The sequence below is a fragment of the Penicillium manginii genome, assembly GCF_028828005.1.
Source record: "Penicillium manginii strain IBT 31320 chromosome Unknown utg000004l:1.0-7231830.0:1.0-7236170.0, whole genome shotgun sequence".
NCBI classification, from domain to species: domain Eukaryota; kingdom Fungi; phylum Ascomycota; class Eurotiomycetes; order Eurotiales; family Aspergillaceae; genus Penicillium; species Penicillium manginii.
The window spans coordinates 1,466,063-1,489,670 of record NW_026643105.1 but is presented as its reverse complement, the minus strand read 5'-3'; the positions used below and the strand labels follow the sequence as shown (position 1 = coordinate 1,489,670).

Here is a 23,608-nt window from a genome sequence, read left to right as displayed (position 1 = left end):
ATGATACTTGATCTCTGATTGGCTAGAGGGGTTAGATAGACTCACGTGATAACGTGTCGCGTCGACGCGATGGCCGACCCGCCTTGACGGGGAGACTCTTCCAGTCTGCAAGTGGCTCATCTTCATTCCTCCAACAATAGGGACACAGCTTTAAATTCCGTCTCCTTAAATACCGGCGCAATGACACAGGAACAAGTCGCCCCGAGTGCCCCAGCAGCCCCAGCTCCTAACCCACCTCACGACCCCTCTCACCAAGAGCACCAATACCTAAACTTGATCCGCACGATTCTCGCCGACGGCGAATTTCGCCCTGACCGGACCGGCACCGGCACACGGGCTATCGCTTTTCCAAATCAATTGCGCTTCTCTCTCTCCAAACCGAACCCCGACGGTGGTGCCCCGATCCCCGTTCTGCCCCTCCTGACGACAAAGCGGGTTTTCCTACGCGCGGTGGTCGCCGAGCTTCTGTGGTTCATCTCCGGCTGCACATCCTCCCTACCCCTCTCCGAGGCCGGCATAAAAATTTGGGACGGTAATGGAAGCCGCGAGTTCCTCGATAAAGTCGGACTGGGCCACCGCGCGGAAGGTGACCTGGGTCCCGTATATGGCTTCCAGTGGCGGCACTTTGGTGCCGAGTATGTTGACGCAAAGACGGATTATACAGGCCAGGGCGTTGACCAGTTGAAGGAGGTCGTGAACAAGATCATGAACTCACCCTTCGATCGCCGCATTATCATGTCTGCTTGGAACCCTGCGGATCTCCGCAAGATGGCTCTCCCACCTTGTCACATGTTTGCGCAGTTCTACGTCTCTTTCCCGCCAACTATGAAGATTGACGAGAAGACTGGCCGCCCGGACCAGAAGGGAACACTCTCCTGCCTTCTCTACCAGCGCTCCTGTGATATGGGTCTTGGTGTTCCCTTCAATATCGCATCATACGCTCTTCTCACTCATATTCTCGCCCACGCGGCCGACCTCAACCCTGGACAGCTGGTCCACACCATGGGCGATGCTCATATCTACCTGGACCATATCGAAGCTCTCAATGAACAATTGACTCGTGAGCCGACTCAGTTCCCAGAACTCCGTATCAAGCGTGACGATCGGGGCAGTGCTGTTGTTGATGGGTGGAAGGAAGATGAGTTCGAAGTCATTGGATATAAGCCACACAAGATCATCAAGATGAAGATGAGTGCATGATCATTGGGCACAGTTTATTGAATTATGGCCTACGTTGTAATGTTTTTGTTTTTAAAAATTTTAGAAGATACCACAACTAAGATGACGGCATTCCATAGCTAGCCGCAATCGACCCAGTGTTTCTGCCAGGAGCTATCCATGGATTCTACCTATAAATCGCCTAATGCTAAGAATTCAGGCTACTCGGTAGTATATAGTTGGGTAGAATAATCTACTAGTATGTAAAACTTGAAATTGTTCAGGGAACTTTAAATACCAGTAGTTTTTTGGGACACTGCTGCCCTAGCGGAAACATTGGGTCGATTTTTGGTTTGAAACACAGTACGAAGATAGACTATCAAACGATTGTCACTGTAGAAACTTGTATTCATTACTGTATTCCATTAGGTATCATTGATGACAGAAACGCTTCAAGGTATCTAAATGGGTTCAAAGGCTAGAATCAAAGGAAGTCGCAAATGCTCATGCAGGCGGTTGTAGATGTATCATGAGTTCGCCAGCACCACTCCAGCACCGCGAAGTAATACAATCGTATCACCCGATTTGATCTTCCCACCTCCAATGGTCTCCGAGAACTCTAAAAAGTCCCCAGATTCCACATGGAAGATCCGCAACCGCGCCTCCTCTCCTCCAACCTGGTTATTCTTATTCTCCACGGCCAGTCTCCGCGCCGCATCGTCCAGCACCCGCCCAACCTTCCACTTGGAATCGAAGAAGAAATCGCCAGCCGGTGGCTCCGTAGCCTGTGTATCTGCCGTTCCAACCGTATGCAAGTATATCCTTCTATCAGCTGGGACGCTAGCCTCTCCCTTAGCGGAACGCTTCATCGCATTCACACTCGCCATGCGCGCGGCAGGGCTATTCGGCTTAACCTTGGGCTTGGGAATGAGGTTGGCAGTGGCGGTTTGTTTCTCCTTTCCCCAGCCGCGCACCTTCGCGAACATCGACTTGATCGTATCCTGAGGCGAGGCATTGCTGCCTTGGCGTGCGCCCAGCGGGGTAAGCTTGGCGCAATCGTGTTCTTCGCGCAAGCGGTGTTTGAGGCAATATTGACGATTGCAGTTAGGACAGCGGACGGCTGGGTCTTTGAGAGTATTGATGAGGGTTTTGCAAACGACGTGCGCGCATTGATCGGAGTTGTAGATGTTGGGTTTCTCGGATACGGTGCGGTTCTCTTGTTGGGTGGTAGTGTTGCCATTGCGCCGGCGCGCCCATTCACCTGCGTGGGTGCACTTGTGGGCTGTTTCGCTGCGGTGGTCGAGGCAGAATGTACTGCGGCAGGATTCACACCGGAATGGGAGGAAATCTAGTTGGCCGCAGTATTCGAATTGGCAGTGGCGTCCGATTGATTCGAGATCTGTGTCGCCCATTTGGGTGAAGGACTCTGGTTGTCCGGGCTGGGTGTTTTTGGACATGCTGATGGGGGGCATGGATATGAGAGGCAGTAGAGGAAGTGGGGAGGGGTATCTTAGAACGCAAAATAGAACGCGACTAGAAATTCAGAGGAGAAATAAAGAGATCGTGAAGAGTGAAGACTGAAGACAGTAGAAGGCTGTTGACTAATGCGGAGAAGCTTCCAGTGCCACAGAAGTGGCTTAGCTCATCGTTCGGCGATCGGAGTTACGCCACCCGAAGTATATAGGCTACCATAGACCTTAGACCTAGACAAATCATGTAGAAATCCAGTGAATTGGGTCGTTGTGTCTTCATATCCGGAATCTCTTCAAGTGCTGAACTTGGCCCAAGAGTTCGTCAATGATATCTCACTGGTGGCGACACTGCCAATGTCACCTCCCGAGTCAGTCTCATCATCCGTTATGAAAGAGCGAAACATTGTGTAATGGGAAAAATCTGAATCAACAATGAAAGCCTACAGGCTCAATCAATCCAATAAAAGAGACAACCGAAGAGGATTATGGACCTCGTCAATGGCTTATCCGTGGAAAGGTTCACATAACGTGTACACCAGCAGTCCCGTCAAAGCCGTCTCAAAGAGATTCCCAAAATCGAATAGGACATGCCCAGGTGTGATTTCACTTGCCAGTACCGTTTTTCAAAATGAAGAAGCATTCCTTTTATTTAACAAGCTAATCGAATCTCCCGACCATCCCCACTCTTCTCAGCTGTCCCTGCACTTCTGATTTCAAGTTTGAACTTGAGCTTCCGCAAGCCCAAGACGCATACTAGTTGAAGAATATCAACAAGCCGGCCGAGATACTATCTACAATCTTGTTGTGAAGTAAGTAATGCAAACAGGCAGTCCCCGCCATGTTCATCTTCTACATCCCTAAGCAAAGTCTAATAACGAGTCAGCATGCATCTTATCCAAGTATAGTGACATCACAATCATCTGTAAAGGCCAAAGTTCGGAGCGCAGCTTCGAAGCGCACAAGATTGTTGTTTGCCAGCGCTCGGAATACTTGGCTGATCTTTGCAAAGGCCCTGGACACTTGGAGGTGGCGTAATATTTAATATTACTATGCACAGAGGGATGGCAAGGAGAGACTAATGTATGAATTTCATCTAGGACCCATCAAAGCCACTGGTCAGCACCCGGGAACCAATCTTATTCGAGAAAGTCTTGGAATTTCTATACAAATCCGACTACACGGTTCCCAGAAATCCTATCATCAAACCTGTCGGTACTTCTGAAATTCAAGCTTTCAAGAAAGCACAGCTGGCCAAGGTTAATGCGGATAAAACCAGGACCGCACAATCTACCGAACCGAAGCTCGAGGAAACCGAAGACCTAGGGAGCCTTGAAGCGTTCGACCAACTCGACAATGAATTAGAAGAAATGGAGGATGCAGTTCAAGAAGATATCCTCCACGGTGACGAAGTCTTTCTCGAGAAATGTCACCCATGCTATTTCCACGCACGGATGTACATCGAAGCAGGCTGGTGGAAGGTCCAAGACCTCAAGGTCAAGGCGAAAGCACACTTCACGAAAGCATTCATGGATAACCCGGATCCGAAGTCCTTCTCCAAAACGATTGAGACAATCTACGCCATCAACACGAACTGTGCCGAGCTCAAGGATGAAGTGATCAAGTCTATTGTGCCAAATATTCCAATGTTCTGGAGAGGAGCAGGGGGGGTCGGAATCGCCACCGGTTCTTAATGTTGAGCTTCTAAAGCTTGTGCCTGATTTTACGTTCGAGCTGGTTCCGAAAATTCTCGATAACGTATGTCCGGACAAGAGGATTCTCTCGCAACCGGCTGAAAAGAAACCCGTAGAGACCGAGAAGAAGAAGATGGACAATTCGAAAAGGGCTTGAGTATATTGTGAAGGGGGTTAGATCTGAGTGGTACCTAGTAGTCTATTACTTGTGTTAGAATGCGATTCATTTGGCGATATCAACTTGAATATACTGATTACGCTTCTACCAGCCATAAACAGGTGCCCAGGCGATTGGTGGCTACCTAGGTACCTACTAGTACTAGTAGGTAGGCTGAGATTGATGTGGGCGTGTTTGACCTTTGATATTAGTGTCTATAGATGTCTAAATATCTGCCGGTAAGGTGGAATTCAAAATTTGAAGATTTAAATTGAAATTGGATTTGAACATGGTATATTTAGTACATCGAATAGCAACGTTCGTTCAATCTTGTCAATCAGCTCGTAGCTGGTTTATAAATTTTCCCAACTCGCCAGGGAACAATCATGTCGTCCATGAAATCTGGGGCCGGTTATTTTGACACACAATATCGATTTTGGCGTGTCTCGATCTATCTCTCCTATCCCGAGAAGGGCAGTAAACATTGGAGAAGGCCAGGCTTAGTGCGCCATCCGCCTATATCATCATGATTTGTCTATCCTCTCAGTGCACTGTTGAACCCCGCACACCCTTACAGGCGCGACGAAAGCTTCATGTGACGGTTAACATCCTTGTATAGCAAGTATCGGAACTTGCCAGGGCCACCGGCGTAACAAGCCTGGGGACAGAAAGCGCGCAGCCACATGAAATCACCAGCCTCAACCTCAACCCAGTCCTGGTTGAGGCGGTAAACAGCCTTACCCTCCAGAACATAGAGACCGTGCTCCATGACGTGGGTCTCGGCGAAAGGGATTGTGCCACCGGGCTCGAAAGTAACAATGGTAACGTGCATATCGTGGCGCAGATCGTTAGGATCGACGAAGCGGGTTGTGGCCCAAGCACCGTTGGTATCGGGCATCGCGGTGGGAGTAACATCCTTATCGTTCAAGAAAAGAGGCTCGGGGGCATCCAGTCCCTCGACGGCCTCGTAGGCCTTGCGAATCCAGTGGAAGCGGGCGGTGGAGGTACCCTTGTTGCGAAGGGTCCATCCGCTGGCTGGGGGGAGGAAGGCATATCCGCCCTCGGTGAGTCTGTGTTCGGCCCCGGCGACGGTAACGGTGACCTCGCCCTCGACGACGAAGAGGACGCCCTCAGCGCCGGCATCGAGCTCGGCCTTGTCGCTTCCACCTCCCGGTTGCACTTCCATAATGTATTGCGAGAATGTCTCGGCGAATCCGGAGAGAGGTCGGGCGATGACCCACAGGCGGGTCTGCTCCCAGAATGGCAGGAAGGATGTCACGATGTCACGAAAAGTACCCTTGGGGATGACAGTGTAGGCCTCAGTGAACATAGCCCGGTCGGTCAGAAGCTCTGATTGCGAGGGCAGACCGCCCTTTGGCGCATAGTAGGCGCCAATGGCCTTGCTGTTGTTGGCCATGGCGAAGATATCAAGATTGAGGATCGAGATTGGGCCAATTGGGCTTATCGGGGGGGTTGGAGGGGTAAGTAAAGAGAGTAAAAGGAGAGAAGTGAATTGAGGGGGAAGATAAAGGTTCTCTCTCCAGTTTCCCGGGGTTCGCCGCGTGAATTGAAGTCGCCTTGGACCGAAGTTCGGGCCTCTCCGTGCGGGGAGTTTCCGGGAAAAATGCGTGGTGATTGGTCGGCGCAACTCCGAGGCCGCAGCGGGGAAAAGTGCTTATCGTCGGCATTTCAATTGGATCAGGTAATCTATACCTCTCGACGAGAAGGAATTGACATAGTAAGGGACCTCTTCTCTAAGCCAGTCATATTTTGGGAGATCATCAAGCTTGCCCCGCTTAATTTTATGCTTAATCCACCTGCACACGTTGGGCCGTGGATCATAGCTAACCTAAATTTGTCTATATAGAATCGGAGCCCTGGGGGTTGCTGAATAATTTGTGAGCATTGTAGTTGTGACTGAAAGAGCAGGAAGTATACCAGTATCGACTGGTCTGTCTGAAATTTGTGAATTCATATACCGAATTAGGCCTGTCGTCATATACTTGTATTCATTGGCAAGAAAAGCTCGCAGTATACTATATAGATGAGTCAATTCAATCATAACACGCACATTGTCATCAATTAGCCAACCGCGCAAACATTTCCTTCATCCCATCAAACTCACGCCGAATTATATCTGCGTGGGCCTCACTCCTGGGCGTAATCTTGAGAGGGAATCTTTTAGGACAAATCAAGAATCCACCTTCGTACCCCGTATCGACCGAAATATCAGGCGAGCTTGCAGACACATCTCGCTCAATATCAAAAGCCCATACCAACTTTGCAATATTAATCTTCAACGAAGTCTCTGCGAGTTTCTGGCCAGGGCAAATTCTGCGTCCAGCGCCCCAGCCATAAGCCGTTTTGCGCTGCTCATTTGGTGCCATTTTGATGCTGTCCTTGGTTCCGTACGTGTTTCCTCCGAGCCAGCGGTCGGGATTGAAAGTGTCGGGATCGTCATATTCGTTTTCGTCGTGGTGGATGGCCCAGGTGTTGGCGAAGAAAATGGTTCCCGCGGGGAAGTTGTAGCCTTTATAGGAGTCTTCTTGCGTGAGCATGTGTGGAATTCCACCAGCTGCAACTGGTCTCCAGCGAAGTATCTAGAAGAGTCAGACAGCAGGGGAAAAAATATAAATCCAGACAAGGAATTATTACCTCATGCATGCAGCTTTCGATATACGGTAGACTTTCCAGATCAGCTAAAGTCGGCGACCGTTCCAAGCCGCAAACCGCATCCACATCTTCCTGAGCACGCTTTAGCGCGACAGGATTCTCAACCATACCAAGAAGAAACGATAAAAGTGTAGACGAAGTTGTATCGGACCCAGCTTCCATAAAAACACCACCCAGGTATGCAGTATGTTCGTCATCCATAATATTCTTCGCCTGATCGTCGATAAGCTTCTCCATGAAACAACCAACTCTAATCCCTCGCCCCATTCGCTCCTTGGTCCCGTTGTAGAGTCTGAAGTAAATTTCTCGTTGATCACGTCTTATCTCTCTTGCCATCCGCTTCCACGGAGCGAGGAACTCGGGAATATGCTTCAAGAATGTCATCCCGTCAACTGGCGGGGCTGCACCCGGCTCCAAGAGCGCAGTAAAGCGGTTCTGAACATCGTAGAGAGCTTGGATGTTTGGAGAATCGAAAGTCTCGCCTCTCTGCCCGTACACAGATGCGAGAATCACTGCAGTAGTATATCGCTGGATGTGCTCGTAGTATTGCCCCGGCTCGCGGAGGATATCGTATGCGGTCTGAGCGGCCTCTGCCTGTTGAATAGGGAGCACAGCTGCGAGTTCGCGGGGTGCAAAAAGGCCCTGGGTTGATTTGCGGAGAGCTTTGAATTCACTTCCGTAGGGGGTGAAGAGGATGTGTGTTTGTCTTTTGCAGATCAGCTCGTTCGCGATGTAATTCGGGGGTCGGGATGAGTAGATTGCGCTTCGCTTCTCGAGAAGTCTATGAGTGAGGACCAATGCTAATCAGTAGGAGCACGAATAAACAGGGAAGACTCCACTTACTCGTGGGCATCCCTCCAATTATTCAAAACTACAACGTTTGCCGGCCCGAATTTGAGACCTATTATTGGACCGTACTTTGATGTCCACTGGTGAAAGCTGTGTTCAACACGTAATTAGCCACGAGGAAAAGCTATGAGGAGGGGCTTATCGGGGGGCGAAAACTGTTGACTGACAGTGCAAATGACTTTGAAGCAGGAATCAAATTCAGATTTCCTAGGAAGGGAACTGGTTTGGGACCTGGTGGGAAATTCTTCGGTCGGAAGCTGGCCCAGGAATATGGAACGATTGCGATGATGAGCGCAGCAAAGATTCCCACGGCAGACGAGATAAGTAACAAGTAAAGCTTCGCCGTCCAAGCGAGCTCTTCATTGTCCGATATCTGGACCATGTTTAAAACTAGCAATGTGCCCTGAAAGAGATGAAATGTGGCTCCGAGGGCACTGAGGGGAGCGGGCGAGGAAGAAATGATCTTAGCTACAAGTAAATGCTCTTCGTATTCAATATATATACTAGTAGGGAATATGACAGGGACCCCGCTGTGATATCGCCCTGTTCCAGTGGTTTGTATTTGTCCAAGCGAACGCAACTGCTCCAGCCAGTAATCATCCATTTATTCCCAAATCCTTTACTGATCGGCGGGGCCCCGCACCTCAACTTGCATAGCTAATGTGCTGTTTGCGCATCATCAATGCAGTACGACACGAACAAGTCCCGCACAGAATAACTAGTCCCACACGGAGTCGTCCCGCACCATGATTTCTTCTTCTGGGGACATGAAAGTGGTTTGTGACCTGCACGAGGGTGCTAATAACAACTGGAATACGGAGTATCCCATACTAGATGCTCCGCCGCGTCCGGTGGATGTCGTCGGCGGCGATTGCGTAGAAGATCTCGGCCCAGCTTGAGCCGCCCCCCGCAGCTGGGCTTGATCGGCGAACGAATGACCTGCATGTTTTTGCCTTTGGAGTGGAGTCCCAGTGGACCTCAGGGAGCGCGGCCCGATATCTGACGGCTCAACTCAATTTCGAGAGGGGCATGATACTGACTAGATTCATACAGGAAGTCTGTGAGATAGTATTGGCTACTAAGGCAGAATGAGAGAGACAATAAGTCAAGGTGTGTATAGAATGAAAGACTAGCTGAGGCTCGATAGAGCTTAACATACTAGCAGCGGTGTGGACTGACTAAGCCTGTGGGATATGAGGCCTTTCCAAGGTTGATCTAGGTCTGAAACAAAATCGATCATGCAAGTCTTCATGTTAACTGATATTCTCGCAGGAACCAGATTCTCTCCAATGGGACATACGATTGAAAATCGAACAAAATAACATTATCCAGAATAACACCCCATACCATAATAAGCCCAGTTACCATAGGTTGATAGATAAGCAGACCAACCGTTCCATACATAAGGGGTATATTGACACGAATGAAAAAACAAATGAGAAGAACAAAAATAAAATAAAAGGCATTCCACCAGAATCAAGAAGCTACCGACCATATTAGACGCGATGTTATTAGGCGAATGCACTAACAAAGATCTGGGTATGAGACAAAATCACTGCGAGTAAAACCGCCGATTCTGTTGAAAATTATGAGGAATAGGCGGCGGACCAAGCGGACTATCATCATCGCTGATGATATGCTGGTTAGGATCGTGGCGCGGGTGTGATACATGCAAAGCTTGAGCTTGAGCCTGGGCTTTAGCTTTGGCATTATGGGCCGCTTGTTGCTGTAGCGGATTTTGATTTTGAGAAAACTCCGTGGCAAAAGGGATAGGACTGGTGGACGTGAAAACAGGTAGACCCTGCTTCGTCTGTGCGGCTGTCGTTGCTGCTGGAGAAAATGTATTCGAGACAGATCTTCCATGTGACATGGATCTTGCATGTGAGACAGAGTTCTTAACCGAAGCGCTTGAGACCATTGCGATTTCGGGCGTGTGTGGCGATGGCATGCCAGCTGAGATGTAGTTTGATTCTGCGGCGGGCATGGATGTGGGTCGCATCGAAGGAGTTAGAACTTCTGTTGGTACGGAGGCCGGGAAGATTGGGTCTGCGATGCTTGTTTCTGTTTCCACTCTGGCTCCTTCCCATGGCGATGAGACTGCCGGCGTTGGATTAGGTCTCGATTCCCCTACGCTGATAGCCTCCGCGCCGACAGCTCCTGCGCTGACGAACGTCGCGCCGGTCGTTGCGATATTGTCTTGCATACCCAGTCCAATGGTTGGATCGGGGAGAGCTGGGGGTGACATGCTGGATGAAGGCTCAGTGCGAGTACCTCGACCGCGTGCTGTCCTGGTGCTGCTGCTCTTTCGAGGGGAACGTGGAGATTTGAGAGTGCGACTTCCACGGGACAATTTTCCGTCTGCTGCAGCTTGCTTTTCACGCGCTGCTTGTTCCTCAGGCGAGGGCATAACTAGTTTTATCTTCCGAAGCCCCGACGTTAGATTCTCCACATCATCGGATGGTGGGACCTGGTCCGACAGCTTGGATGGAAGGAAAGCATTTGGGACCTTGGGAACAGGTGGAGCCTTGCGGGGGCTTGCAGATCGTTTGGGGGTTGCAGGTCGGGAGCTGTTTGATTTTCGGAGGCCGGTGACAGTCCCTGTAGCGGATTTCATTGATGCGGCCGAGGATGCTCTCCTGGTTGGATTGGCAGAGCTTTCCAACTTGCCTATCTCGATAGGCGCCACCCCACTAACACTTTTTCTGCGGCTCGCATCCACGGAAGGGGACTCTCCCGAAGGACTGGGTAGGTCGTTGCCATCGATTGTTGTTCGTCGATTCTTACGCATGGCTTGTTGGCGAGGAGTGGCGGGGCGAGGTGAGTAAGGAGTTGGGGATTTATTTTTGCGTACACGCAGCTGGCGCTTCTCATCAATGGGAGCCGGAGGAGGCGGCGGAACGATAGCAGGATTGACACCACCGTCCAATGCAATCTGGCGATCACGTCGTTGTCGGGATGCCTCAGCGTTGAGCTCTTCAGCTCGGTAGCTGGTTGTTTGTCGATTCTCGGGAATCAGGACTTTCGACAGCTCATGGGCTGCCGTTGCCCATCCGACCTCTGGGAGTGGAGGCAGCTGGTGTTCAATCGCTGTGGATGATCCAAAGGATTTGCGCGGGTTAGAAATTTTTTTTCGCAGAAAAAGACCGAGTATCCTTCCAATAGCCTTTCTCCCTTTCATCCTTGGCCGGGGGCAGATTGAGCATCTCTAACTCGGTCAGCATGCTCGGAGACCACCACTCCTTGTCGTACCCCTCCTGAACAGAAAGGTGCTCGAGAGCAGAAAGAACATCCTGGCTAGCTGTTTCAGACTTGACGTATTGAGACTGTAATCCATCTGTCGCACTTCCCAGTCCAGATATATGGCTGAGGACACCGCTGCTCAAGGCGCGGTCACTGTAGCCCCCTTCCAGGACACTAATCACACGCCCGTCAACACCAAGGCCCTCCTCTTCAGACATACGCACAACGTCAGCTGTGAATCGTGCATAAAACTCAGTCGGTACATTGACCTTGTGCCGCTGCATGCCCGACCCTTCCCATTCGCTCGCATCAAAACCTGCAGAAATGAAGATAGCTGCCTTAGGTGGAGGTCCAAAGGGAATTTCAGAAAGGCGCTTGGTATGGGCACGAAGGAAATTCCGTGCCTTGTCTATCAAGGTCATGTATTGTGTTTCGTACAGATTCCAAAACTCGGCCTCGGTCACCCATGTCTGCAAGTGCACGTTCCAGATAGATTGATTATGCGCTCCATCAACACACACACTAGCATTACGCACTTTCTCCGGATTGCCGTCTTCGCAGGGGTAAGAGTTGATATCGTGTAGACTGTAGTATCCAATAGCTGCTTTCTCGTACGCGGACTGATTTCGCGGCGGCGTCAATGCTTTGTGGTTATGGTCAAAAGTAATCTCTTGCGAGCCGTCGCCGTGGTGGAGATCGAAGTCGAGGATAGCAGCATGCGTGAGACCATGGTTTGTTGCCGCATAGGAGATTCCAACATGAACATTGTTGATCCAACAAAAGCCGGAAGGGAAATCAGATGAACAGTGGTGACCGGGTGGTCGAATACAGACGAAGGCCCGGGTCGTCGGGCCTGAACCGAGAACTGTATCGATCCCATCACAAACCCCGCCCAATGCGCCTTGGAATGCACTCAATGATTCGGAGCAGAGGTACAGATCTCCCTCGTGAAGGGGAGGAGGTTTCTGATCAGTGACTGCATCTCCACCTTCAACGGGCGGTCGAACAAGCTCCTTCCCAGTCAGGGCGAGGCGAGATTCCGCAACTCCACACATACTATTCAAATCAGACATCCATTGCGTACCATGGACGTTGGTAACAGCGGTATCTGAAAGCAGGAGGGTCCGGCCCGTCTTGCGGATTTGGAATGGTGGGGGCAGAGTAAAGATATTCAGGTTAGGATGCGGCGCATACGGTCCCCCGATATGACGACGGCCGAGCCGAACATACGCCGCAGCGATACCAACAACACAGGCCCGCATGCGCTCTGGCCTCTCAACGATAGCGGCGAGGTGGTTTCTAGTTGTTCGGGGGCGCGAGAACCGGTGGCCGTAGCAGGCATCGTGAACAATAACGACCGTCTTGGACTGTAGATCCTCCGTTTGATGCAGATCAACTTCCTTCTGGAAATGCTCCGCCGCGATCGAAGCTGCTGTGGGTCCCTGGGGAAGAAGGCGCGGTGGCAACATTGCGGGCGACGCGGCGGTGGTCGGGGACCCCGCCAAGTTGGCGGATGAGCGTCGCGAATCGGGGAGTGGCGAGGATGGACCGGTGGGGTTTGAGACGGAGCGTAGTGAGGCGGTTGATGTACGTTTCTGCAGGACTGGTGTCGACTTGACTGGTGTTGACTTGCGGCGTTCGTCACGTAGGGAGTTGGAACTGGGACTGCGCCGAGGGGTACGCTGGTTGGGCACTGGAGAGCGCGATGCGGGATCGCGGGTGGAAAGGAGAGCTGGAGATGCGGGCAGAGGAGTCGCGGTAGCATTGACGAGTGATAGACGGTTTAAAGAGTCTGCTAAATCATTATGGGGGTGGCCTATGTTGGTCAGATCGCGCGGGCGACCTGGGCGATCAATAGATCGCTGACGCGCATCATCCTGCAAGTTGAAGGGCTCCATTATGCAGGATCATAGGGGGAGCCTTGGAACATGCAAGCTGGAGAGCAGCAGAGCAGTAAAGAGAACTGTAGTAGAGAAGCAAACAAAGTACTGGTAAGTGTAGCAGTTAACTTGAACGGAAAAGGAGTTGCGGGATGAAGGGAAAGTTCACACTTCAATGGGGCAAGGGGTCAGTCGATCATTCCACACGACATTCTTCACTTTTGATTCTTGCCGTGTTTCACTCGAACATGTTTATCATGATGTACTAGTAGTATGTATAGCTTGGATTTGAATAGTAGATTTCATCTTTCTATTTTAAAAACATCTCTAGTTTCTAGAGGAGACATAAGACATAAGCCCAAGTATAAACTCCAGGGAAAGTTCACGCCCATCCCACCCGAACACCGAAGCTGGAAATATTTCAATGAAAAAAAGGAGAAACAAAAATATGACAGGAGAAAGATAAAAGAAGAAAGAGAAAAAAGGAGACAGTAGACAATGATCATCATCTAGCGCGACCGCAAGCCCCGCCATTGAGACCATTGAGAGAGTCGGCGGCCAAGCGAAGACTTCTCGTCTAAAGACCCAGATGAAGAGGAGGCCTGAGACTGTTGCGACCGACGGCGCCATTTGTCTTCTTGCTTGCGACTCTTCTTCTCGGTCTTGAAGCCACGAGAGGCGTGCGAGTTGCAGAAGCAGTGCATGTGGACGGTCTCGATGCTGACGCCAGCGCAGCTATCGCGACGGGCACCACCGCAAACATTGTAGCCAGCATCTGCTTCACAGTGGCACCATTCGTAGACGGTAAAATATTGACGACACATGGTGGGAGGTTGCAATTGATGTGAGTTGCGAGTAGATATGATTTCACAGAGGATCGTCGCGGTGATGTCAGCGGAGAAGAGCTGGCTGATGTCGATCACTCGCGGTATGATGAATTGGGTGTCTTTGGAAGAACAGCACAAGTTTGAACACGCAAGTGGGAGCAAAATGTGGTCGACACAAAATGAGGTCTTTATTCTCCTTTTATTCGGTCTCCTTTTTTTTTCAATTGCGCGGGCTTCCGGTAGAAGCGGAGTTTCGGTGCCGAGAGGGAACTATGCGGATGGGCCGGATGTGGGTCGGCACGAAGAAGAAAATAGGAGGTTAAAAGGGGGTTGTAGAATAGTTGAAATGTTCAGGAGTAGAGGCAGTAGAGGATGTAGAGGAAAGAAGAGAAAACCCCAGGCCAGCTGAGAAGGAGGTTGGAGGTGGAGGTGAAAGAAGAAGAAGCTGGGCAGCGGGTTCTAGATCTACTCCCAAGAGGGGCAGTGAATACAAGGAAAACCAAGCCGGTCTGACGTCAAAGACACAGCAGAAACGGCCGAGCTCGACGCGCAATGCCCCTCTACGGCCGGTCAGGCTGATAAAATACTCGGCGTTGCTGGTTCACAGTGGAGAATTAGGGCAGTTGACATACCCCATCCGTCCGGCGGTTACATCTTCGCGCAACAGGTGGGATTGCAGTTCGGTGGTTCTCCTCCTGGTTCGGATTTTGCCCAGCCGCCAGAATGAAGTTCGCCGATGCTAGGCAGCACATTAACTAGTTGACAATAATAGAATTGGTGAATGAAAGGTCGTCGAACAAAGGAGAATAGCCCGCCCGTCAGCCCATTGTTAGCAGTCGGCGCCTACAGTAAGGTTAAAAATAGGCTGAATCTGAATCGCAGCCGAAACTCAGCGGCAGCCAGATCGAACAAACGGTGTAGCAATGAACGGTGATCCGCAGTCGCCCGGGGTTGTGGGCTAGATCAGCTTCGGTTGGTTTCATTGGACAGAGATCGTGTCTGGGCTGCCGCCAGGACCCGGTGACGCCGGGTTGGTGTGTCAGTTGGCGCCGAAGGTTGGTCAAGAGGGATGGAGATACATTCCTAGCGTCGCATGGAAGAAAGAGTGGCTCGCAGGGATCGTCGATCATGGACGCAAACGGCCTAATGATTGATCATCCGGCCATTGAGGTTCTTTGGAGGTTGGGGGCCGCAAGGGACAAGCTCGGACAAATTCGGTGCCTGGCGGCCTTGTCGCCTGAGTGCCTGGGAATCACGTGCCAATCCCTTCGGTGACAGGTCACCTGACGCGGGAATCTCCGCGGAATGCGCTTTTATGGTTCCCTTTACTGCCTGAGGCAGCTATCTTATCACCCCGGCCATCAAAGTAAGTTGCATGAACAATTGCAGCTTCACCAAAATCATTTTGCCACACCAATTGACACGGCACACCTACTGTTCCTGTACTTCCTCCACGCCGGAGCTGTCATACCATCGCCCCTAACACCACCGTCGACCACTCCCAGACCCCTTGGAACGACCTGCAATGACAGAACCCAACATGACCGCCACCCCCGCGCGAGCTTCAACCCTATTCGCAAACCTGAACGCAGTGACAGCACGCATCGCCAATGCCTCATCTCAGAGCGCCGCAAAGAAGACCGTCCGTTTAATCGCCGTCTCAAAATTAAAGCCCGCCTCAGACGCCCTAGCCCTCCACACCTCCCCCGCCGCCCACACCCACTTCGGCGAGAACTACCTCCAAGAACTCCTCGAAAAGTCCCGGCTGCTGCCGAGGTCAATTAAATGGCACTTTATCGGCGGACTGCAGTCAAATAAATGCGTCACGCTGGCGCGGGATGTACGCGGCCTTTGGGCCGTTGAGAGCGTGGATTCGGAGAAGAAGGCTTCGTTGTTGGATCGGGGCTGGGGGGAACGCTCCGAGGAGGAGATTTCCGCCAGCAAGGCGCGAGCAGATGAGGACGCCGAGGTTGAAGCTGGTGATGCACGACTTCGCATTTACGTGCAAGTCAACACATCCGGAGAGGAAAACAAGTCTGGCATCGCGCCGGAGCAAGCGCCCGTGCTGGCTCGATATATTCGGGAAAAGTGTCCCCGACTCAAGCTTCAGGGTGTTATGACTATCGGGGCGATTGCGCGGTCTCGGGCTACGACTGCTGAGAATGAGAACGAGGACTTTGTGGCTTTGCGCGAGGCGAGGGATCGGATTGTGACTGAATTGGGTCTTGAAGGGGAGGATGCTAAGTTGGAACTTAGTATGGGGATGAGTTCGGATTTCGAAGGGGCGATTGCCCTGGGCAGCGATCAGGTCAGAGTGGGAACCACCATTTTTGGGGATCGGCCGCCTAAGAATGAGGCGAAGGTTGTTTGAAAGATAGTAGGTTTGTTGTTGGGGGACTCCGGGGAGATCAAGAACAATATTAAAAGGCTTAAAAAAAGGGCGCGTACCCAAGTACTACAAGGAAATTGGTCAGAGTAGAGGAAAATAAAGACACCAAGTTATTACAGACCATCTGGTAGGACTGGATCTAAATCTAAGGTGTTGAAGATTCGGAGCGATGGCCCCGAAACTTAAAATCTGGAAACCCGGTACCATGGCATTGGTTCTTACAACTAATATACTTCAACTATGCTACCTTGGGAAGTAACCCTTGAATTACGGATTCGCGCTCTGAGACCCTTGATATCCTTTCTTTTTTGAATAATCTGTGGATTTTAGGGTGCATGGTGTGTATTACTTTGTTTCACAAATACAAATACTACTAGTGTATGAGAGATGGTACGCGCGGAGAAAACTTTGGAAGAAACCACAGGACCTCGGGATGATATGCCCATGTAATAGCAGCTGGAAGAGGACGGAGGAGTTGAGAAGAGAAATCATGATATAGCTACTAGTACTAGTAGATCCGCTTAGAGCATAACAGCTGATCTTGACTAGGCTCTCGTGACAGTTGTTGGTTATGTAGCCAAGTATTGTATTGAGTGGTGGGGATGGATATGCATGAAAGCGTAGACGGATATCAATAGATATTTGTAGTAATAGACGACGGAGAAGGATAACGGAAGGAGCTATCAGTGAAAAAGGTATGGCATACTGTATGCTTGAGGAATACCAGCCTCGACAGAGTGTGCGGACCATCAGTAAAAGAAATTCAGAAATACGCCGGAAAAGCGGCGATTCACGTGCAGCAGTGTGTACACATCCCTCTCCTCAGCCAGATGGTCAGCTATAGCAAGGAGAGGTTACGGTGGAAGATTCTTGAGCGAAGGCATGGCCAGAAGTGATCGAAATAAGCAGAAATTGGAGGCTAACAAAGGCTAGGTGGAAAAATAAAGCTGTCAGTATGGAGAAGATAGAAGCATTTTATAAGAAAGAGGAAGTAGTATCAAACTGACGAAATGGCCGGTCAAGAGCCAGAATATATAAATTTTCAATCAAATGATCAAACAGAGATGGAAAAATGATGAAAATCCTTGGAAACAAGGTAGAAAGTAAAGGAAAATGGCCACATCGAAGGTGAAGAGGATGTGAAGCGCCAGTTTGGGCCTTGGCTGCCAAAGTGAGAAGTGAGAGAAGGCGAAACGACCTGTTCCTCTTTCTCTTCACAGATGGAAAATAATGATTGATTATACCGAGGTATCCAACAAAGCTAACTTATACCACTTAATAATTAATAATTCTGGAAATAATATCGGCCAAAATACTTCATTGAACGATACGAAGGGAAAACATAGACTAGTTTAAAATACCCTGGCGGCATGGTGGCCAGGATAACAGTCATGGGCCATTGAGTAGTATAGCCGTATTTTTTTTCCAAGGTTCGAATGGCTAAGAAATAGTTAGGATATAGTAGCAGCGGTAGTAACTATCCTGGTAGCTATACTTACTGGGGGTTATACTTACTGGGGATATGTAGATCAGCCACAGCGCATCAAAGATAATCCAGCACCGCCACGGTGAAACGCGGGCGATCGACAGCGGAAGTGGCCCAAGGCCAAGCACCAACAGCGTCTCCTGGCCTGTTCCAAACGTTAATCCCTCCGTCTTTGGCTGGCCATTGCACATTTGTCTTCCTACCGATCAGGGACATGGTTATCTAATCGATCGCAATCCACTAAGGTGTTCTCCGCGTGGCATGAGAGACCCTGACCTCCGAACCCCACAGCCGACAAACCCCCGTTCACCACCACCTCCCTTGCGCGTGAGATCGAAACAACACCGAGTCGTCGCTGCAAACAACCTTCATCATGTCATCCATGCGTGGACTGGTGCAGTTCATCGCCGACCTGCGAAACGCGCGAGCCCGAGAGCTAGAGGAGAAGCGCGTCAATAAGGAGTTGGCCAATATCCGACAGAAGTTCAAGGGCGGCAGCCTCAACGGCTACCAGAAGAAAAAATACGTCTGCAAGCTGCTATATGTCTACATACAAGGCTACGATGTCGATTTCGGTCACCTCGAGGCGGTGAATCTTATCTCTTCCAGCAAATACTCCGAGAAGCAGATAGGTTATCTGGCCGTTACCCTGTTCCTACACGAGGAACACGAGTTGTTGCACTTGGTTGTGAATAGCATTCGGAAGGATTTGCTCGATCATAATGAGTTGAACAATTGCTTGGCTCTACACGCTGTGGCTAATGTTGGTGGTCGGGAGCTCGGCGAAGCCCTCGCCACTGAAGTCCACCGATTATTGATCTCCCCGTTAGTATACCCCTATACATCCCACGCGGCCCAGGAGCCTACGGCCCTACGAATGTAGGAGCTATGAATCTAACTTTGCATAGTACATCGAAAGCCTTTGTGAAGAAGAAGGCCGCCCTGACCCTCCTCCGTCTTTACCGCAAATACCCTGGCATTGTTCGCAGAGAATGGGCCGAGCGAATTATCTCGATCATGGATGACCCCGACATGGGCGTCACCCTCTCGGTAACTTCGTTGGTTATGGCACTGGCACAAGACATGCCCGAAGAATACAAGGGCAGCTATGTGAAGGCCGCCCAGCGCCTGAAGAAAATCGTGGTGGACAACGAGATTGCGCCGGACTACCTCTACTACCGCGTACCTTGCCCATGGATTCAGGTCAAGCTGCTTCGTCTCTTGCAATACTACCCACCTTCCGAAGATAGCCATGTACGCCAGATCATCCGTGAATCCCTTGCCCAGATGATGGCATCTGCCATGGAAACCCCGAAGAACGTTCAACAGAACAACGCCCAAAACGCCATCCTCTTCGAAGCCATCAACCTCCTTATTCATCTTGATTCAGAGCACAACTTAATGCTTCAAATCTCCTCTCGCCTGGGCAAATACATTCAATCCCGCGAGACTAATGTCCGCTACCTCGGTCTTGATGCACTGACACATTTTGCCGCCCGAGCCGAAACCCTCGACCCGATCAAGAAGCACCAAAATATCATTCTGGGCTCACTCCGTGACCGTGATATCAGTGTTCGCCGCAAGGGATTGGACTTGCTCTATAGTATGTGCGATACAACCAATGCGGGGCCAATCGTCAACGAGCTTCTACGTTATCTACAGACAGCGGACTACGCGATTCGTGAAGAGATGGTGCTCAAGGTTGCCATTCTTACAGAGAAGTACGCTACCGATGCCCAATGGTACATTGACATGACCCTAAAGCTGCTTTCTTTGGCTGGTGATCATGTCAACGACGAAGTGTGGCAACGAGTCATTCAAATCGTGACAAACAACGAGGAGCTGCAAGCATATGCCGCCCACACCCTGCTTGGTTACATGAAGAATGACTGCCACGAGAGTCTGGTCAAGATTGGTTGTTATGTTCTAGGCGAGTTTGGACATCTGATCGCGGACAATCCAGGGTCCAGTCCCATTGAACAATTTTTAGCACTACAAGCCAAGATGTTCACGGGATCTGATAACGCCCGAGCTATGATCCTATCCTCGTTTGTCAAGTTTGTTAACTTGTTCCCTGAGATCAAGCCCCAGCTGTTACAGATCTTCCGACTTTACAGCCACTCCCCTGATTCCGAGCTGCAACAACGAGCTTTTGAATATCTGTCTCTGGCAACACTCCCGTCGGATGATCTTATCCGAACTGTCTGCGATGAAATGCCTCCCTTTTCGGAGCGAACGTCGATTCTGTTGTCGCGCCTGCACCAAAAGACAGCCGGCACTACTGAACGAAAGACATGGGTGGTTGGTGGAAAAGATGCCAACGCAGATAAGAAGGAGGTCCTACTGGCCCAGACGACTGGTCTTAAGCGTTCCTTCACAACGATTGTTAATGGCACTCGAACGGGATCGAACGGAACACCGACTCCGACCAGTGCCACGAGTGCCTCTGGTGACTTGGCCGGTCTAGACTTCTCCAGTGGGCCAACACTGCCTGCTCCAAACCTGGCTAGCGCAGCTCATCTGACCCCAGACTGGGATATCGGCTTCAACCGGCTCTATTACACGCCTGAAGGTGTTCTCTTCGAAGATGCCCAGATCCAGGTTGGCTTGCGCTCGGAGTACCGTGGCCATATGGGTGTTGTCAAGCTCTACATTTCCAACAAGTCTTCTTACCCAATTACCTCGTTGACTACAACCGTCGACAACCCGGCTGCGCCAAATCTCAAAATCGACACCAAGAACCTCCCTGACTCAACAGTCAATGCAGCGGCCCAGACCCAGCAAACGCTATTCTGCGCTGTCCACGGACCATTCAGCGATGCTCCTACCATCCGAATCTCCTACCTGGCTGGTGCGCTTCAGGCATACACTCTCCAATTACCTGTCCTGATGCACCGCTACATGGAACCATCGGGGCTGTCGGCCGAAGACTTCTTCAAGCGCTGGCGACAAATTGGCGGTGACGCCCTGGAGGGCCAAAAGACCTTCGGCGTAACAGCTAAGAACAAGACCGCCACGGAAGGCTTCACCCGGCGGACCGTGGAAGGATTTGGATGGAAGATCCTTGATGGTGTCGACCCCAACGCGAAGAACATTGTTGGCTGTGCTGTGTTCCAATTCGAGGCTGGCAAAACAGGTTGTCTTATGCGGTTGGAGCCTAACTATGAGAAATCGGTATGTTTCCCCTCTCAGTATCCCTTTGGTGTAATTAAGCATAAATCCCATGCTAATATTCTTCATAGATGTATCGCGTCACCGTACGCGCTACGCAGGAAGGTGTCCCACAGGCATTGGTCAAGCAGATGGAGCAGAAGCTGTCCCAGGGAACGCCGGCGGATGGGCCTTCGTATGATTAATAATCGGATGGCGATGATTATGCATGTATATCTTAATTCTAGCCAATACCAGCGAGGATTTACGGATCTCTCGATTGTACATTCAATGTGTTTCGCTTTATTTTCACTACATCCCGACCGAGGTCATCTGCTGGTACCCCTCAGGCCCGCGGACAGTAGGATCGTCGATTCGTTCGGAGTGTCACTTCCCAGGTATCTAAATGGATAGCTTCCTTCCTTACCACCTCAACTGTCCAACACTACTAGTACTATCCATATCATGCCATTCTGTATGCCTCCGAGTCCTCCGCACGTACTACGAGTAGGCATCAGATGTACTAGTACAGGATATTTTGAAAGTAATGAATGATATCTCATGTCTCGTTATCAATTACCACAATCGCAACCTCAAGTTGACAAGTGGGATGAATAGTATACAAATAAAGCAATCAATCTCCAGCCTCTCCAACGCCGCCCATGAACTATAACAGCAAAGTGTGTTCAAGTGGGGAATGCATAAAAATAACCACCAAAGCAAAGGATTCGATCGAACCAATGATTTAAGAGCGGGTGGTGAAGTCGACCTCAAGGGCAGACTCGACACCCTCGGACTTCTCGCAGGTGCAGGAAGCTGTCAAGATCGTTAGTTTTGAATTCTTTGTGTGAACCCGTGGGATACCAGGTGCTTGACTTACCAGAGGGACGGCTGCCACAGGCGCAAGCATCACCCTGAATGGGCTGGTTCTCGGTGACGGAGCGCTCGCAAGTGCACTGGCCAGCGGGGCGAGTACCTGTCAATTGAATTAGTTTTGAACTCGACATATATATTCTGTTTTTGGAAGTCAAGACATACGGCATGAGCAGCGAGGACCGGCGGTGGCGTTCTCGGTAGCGGACTTGTTGCAAGAGCAGTGGAGAGCGCTCTCCTTGCCGCAGGAGCACTTGGCCTGGGCAGCGCAGACGCAGCCAGCGCCGGCGTTGGTCTTGCAGCAGGTGGAAGCGGGGTGGACCATTTTGAAGATTGGTGGTGATTTGTGGTTGGTTGGTGGTTGGTTGATAGTGGAGATAAAGATCGGAGAAGCTTGCAGCTCAAGATTGAAGATCAACGAGATAGAAGAGTGGTTTGTGAGTGTTGTAAAGTGTTCAAGAGAAGACTGTTTGGAATGCAGGATGAGGATGGAAAAAGAAAAATGATATCGAGCAAAGCATTTGGTCTTATAGCCCAAGGTGTTCGTCCGTCTGCGTCACTGCAAGTGGCATGATTGCCAATGGGCGATCGCTGATTGGTCAATCACCACCGTGTAAAGTGGGGTCATGTGATCCCTGCCGGTTTGGCTGTGCAAATGCGCCTTCTTTCACTGGCTGAGCTTGTTCTCCCCTGTTCCTGTCCTGCAAGGATGTCTTTTGCTGACTTTTGGCTCATTTGTGATTCGATAGAATGCATAGCATGATTGCCAATCAGCCCCACAGGAGCATGTACAGTATGAGTCCACCGGCAAGTGGGATGGGATGCAGGGACTCGAAGGTTCAAGAACGTCCAATGGCACTCGGCCCGGAAATACTCCGTATCATATCTGAAAGGCAAGCGGTCACTGGGAGTATCTATGCCATGGGTTCGTACAATTATGTCATGAACATCACAACTTTCCAAGGTTGTTGCCAGAACCTTTCCTTTTGCGATCTGAACCTTGGAACAGAATATCATGATGCTCCGTTCCCAAACCGTCCGCGGCCATGCTCATGACTCGGCTTCTCCTGCCTTATCATCTCTTCTTTTTCTTTATATTTAGCACCCTCGAATTCTTACTACCAATCATATCCTCACAATGGACGCCATTGTTCGTACGATGTCGCTCATTTCCATTTTCAGACTCCTCGCTATTTTCCTTCTGGCAGCGCTAGTAACGGTATTAATCGACATTTGGTTGGCATGGTTTCGATACTGGCGGTCCCAATGACAAAAAAAGAGCACCTATAAAAGAACTCTGTAACCCAGCCGTATCTCGACAGTTTATGAAGAATATAGCAGAGGAAATATTCAAGATCTTACAAACATAAGGATCACGTCGATGTTAAGAGGCTTTTGCTACTACTGGTCACAATATAAAGAGAAAGACGCCATTGTGGCTTTATTATGGCCAGCTGCAATAAATCTCATAGAGAAAAAATGCTGAAGCTCTTTCCCCAAATTATCCGTCGGAAGCTTTTATACGATTACTGAACATAATTAGATAATTCGACTGTTTGAGGGCTACAACCTTGGAAGAATGCAGATTTTTGACGCCAAGGAGGAAGGTATAAACTTTCGCCTTTGGGCGCTATAAAATATGTGATCTACCATTCCGAGGTTCGATCAACGAATTAACTTATGTCGAGGCTAACTGGGGCCACACCTCCCCAGGTGCTCCGGATCCTTCTTGGAGCATGAGATACCTACCTAGGTATTCTGTA

The 23,608-nt window shown here is 50.3% G+C and overlaps 10 protein-coding genes across 10 annotated transcripts; 4 read left to right on the top strand and 6 right to left on the bottom strand.

Annotated features, from left to right (window-relative positions):
• Positions 1-180: 180 nt before the first annotated feature.
• N7533_004263 (thymidylate synthase) lies at positions 181-1,200 on the top strand (the record flags this gene model as incomplete). Its single annotated transcript, XM_057100913.1, has 1 exon — positions 181-1,200. One exon carries the CDS (start codon positions 181-183, stop codon positions 1,198-1,200), a length of 1,020 nt encoding a protein of 339 aa, XP_056960543.1.
• Positions 1,201-1,685: 485 nt separating this feature from the next.
• Positions 1,686-2,615, bottom strand: N7533_004262 (AN1-type zinc finger protein; the record flags this gene model as incomplete). Its single annotated transcript, XM_057100912.1, has 1 exon — positions 1,686-2,615. One exon carries the CDS (start codon positions 2,613-2,615, stop codon positions 1,686-1,688), a length of 930 nt encoding a protein of 309 aa, XP_056960542.1.
• An 899-nt stretch (positions 2,616-3,514) lies between these two features.
• On the top strand, positions 3,515-4,321 carry N7533_004261 (uncharacterized protein; the record flags this gene model as incomplete). The annotated part of the gene is made up of 2 exons (XM_057100911.1): positions 3,515-3,529; positions 3,728-4,321. The coding sequence occupies 2 exons, from the start codon at positions 3,515-3,517 to the stop codon at positions 4,319-4,321; spliced, it is 609 nt and encodes a 202-aa protein (XP_056960541.1).
• A 728-nt stretch (positions 4,322-5,049) lies between these two features.
• Positions 5,050-5,895, bottom strand: N7533_004260 (uncharacterized protein; the record flags this gene model as incomplete). Its single annotated transcript, XM_057100910.1, has 1 exon — positions 5,050-5,895. The coding sequence occupies one exon, from the start codon at positions 5,893-5,895 to the stop codon at positions 5,050-5,052; it is 846 nt and encodes a 281-aa protein (XP_056960540.1).
• Positions 5,896-6,556: 661 nt separating this feature from the next.
• N7533_004259 (cytochrome P450) lies at positions 6,557-8,373 on the bottom strand (the record flags this gene model as incomplete). Its single annotated transcript, XM_057100909.1, has 4 exons — positions 6,557-7,078; positions 7,134-7,932; positions 7,995-8,090; positions 8,168-8,373. Coding segments are annotated over 4 exons (1,623 nt in total), but the record flags the coding sequence as incomplete, so codon positions are not given.
• Positions 8,374-9,552: 1,179 nt separating this feature from the next.
• On the bottom strand, positions 9,553-13,138 carry N7533_004258 (histone deacetylase hosB; the record flags this gene model as incomplete). The annotated part of the gene is made up of 2 exons (XM_057100908.1): positions 9,553-11,087; positions 11,164-13,138. The coding sequence occupies 2 exons, from the start codon at positions 13,136-13,138 to the stop codon at positions 9,553-9,555; spliced, it is 3,510 nt and encodes a 1,169-aa protein (XP_056960538.1).
• A 491-nt stretch (positions 13,139-13,629) lies between these two features.
• Positions 13,630-13,944, bottom strand: N7533_004257 (uncharacterized protein; the record flags this gene model as incomplete). Its single annotated transcript, XM_057100907.1, has 1 exon — positions 13,630-13,944. One exon carries the CDS (start codon positions 13,942-13,944, stop codon positions 13,630-13,632), a length of 315 nt encoding a protein of 104 aa, XP_056960537.1.
• A 1,543-nt stretch (positions 13,945-15,487) lies between these two features.
• On the top strand, positions 15,488-16,318 carry N7533_004256 (YggS family pyridoxal phosphate enzyme; the record flags this gene model as incomplete). The annotated part of the gene is made up of 1 exon (XM_057100906.1): positions 15,488-16,318. One exon carries the CDS (start codon positions 15,488-15,490, stop codon positions 16,316-16,318), a length of 831 nt encoding a protein of 276 aa, XP_056960536.1.
• Positions 16,319-18,195: 1,877 nt separating this feature from the next.
• Positions 18,196-21,166, top strand: N7533_004255 (AP-2 complex subunit alpha; the record flags this gene model as incomplete). Its single annotated transcript, XM_057100905.1, has 3 exons — positions 18,196-18,647; positions 18,731-20,996; positions 21,065-21,166. Coding segments are annotated over 3 exons (2,820 nt in total), but the record flags the coding sequence as incomplete, so codon positions are not given.
• Positions 21,167-21,717: 551 nt separating this feature from the next.
• Positions 21,718-22,170, bottom strand: N7533_004254 (putative copper resistance protein Crd2; the record flags this gene model as incomplete). Its single annotated transcript, XM_057100904.1, has 3 exons — positions 21,718-21,788; positions 21,853-21,948; positions 22,011-22,170. The coding sequence occupies 3 exons, from the start codon at positions 22,168-22,170 to the stop codon at positions 21,718-21,720; spliced, it is 327 nt and encodes a 108-aa protein (XP_056960534.1).
• Between the last annotated feature and the right edge of the window lie 1,438 nt (positions 22,171-23,608).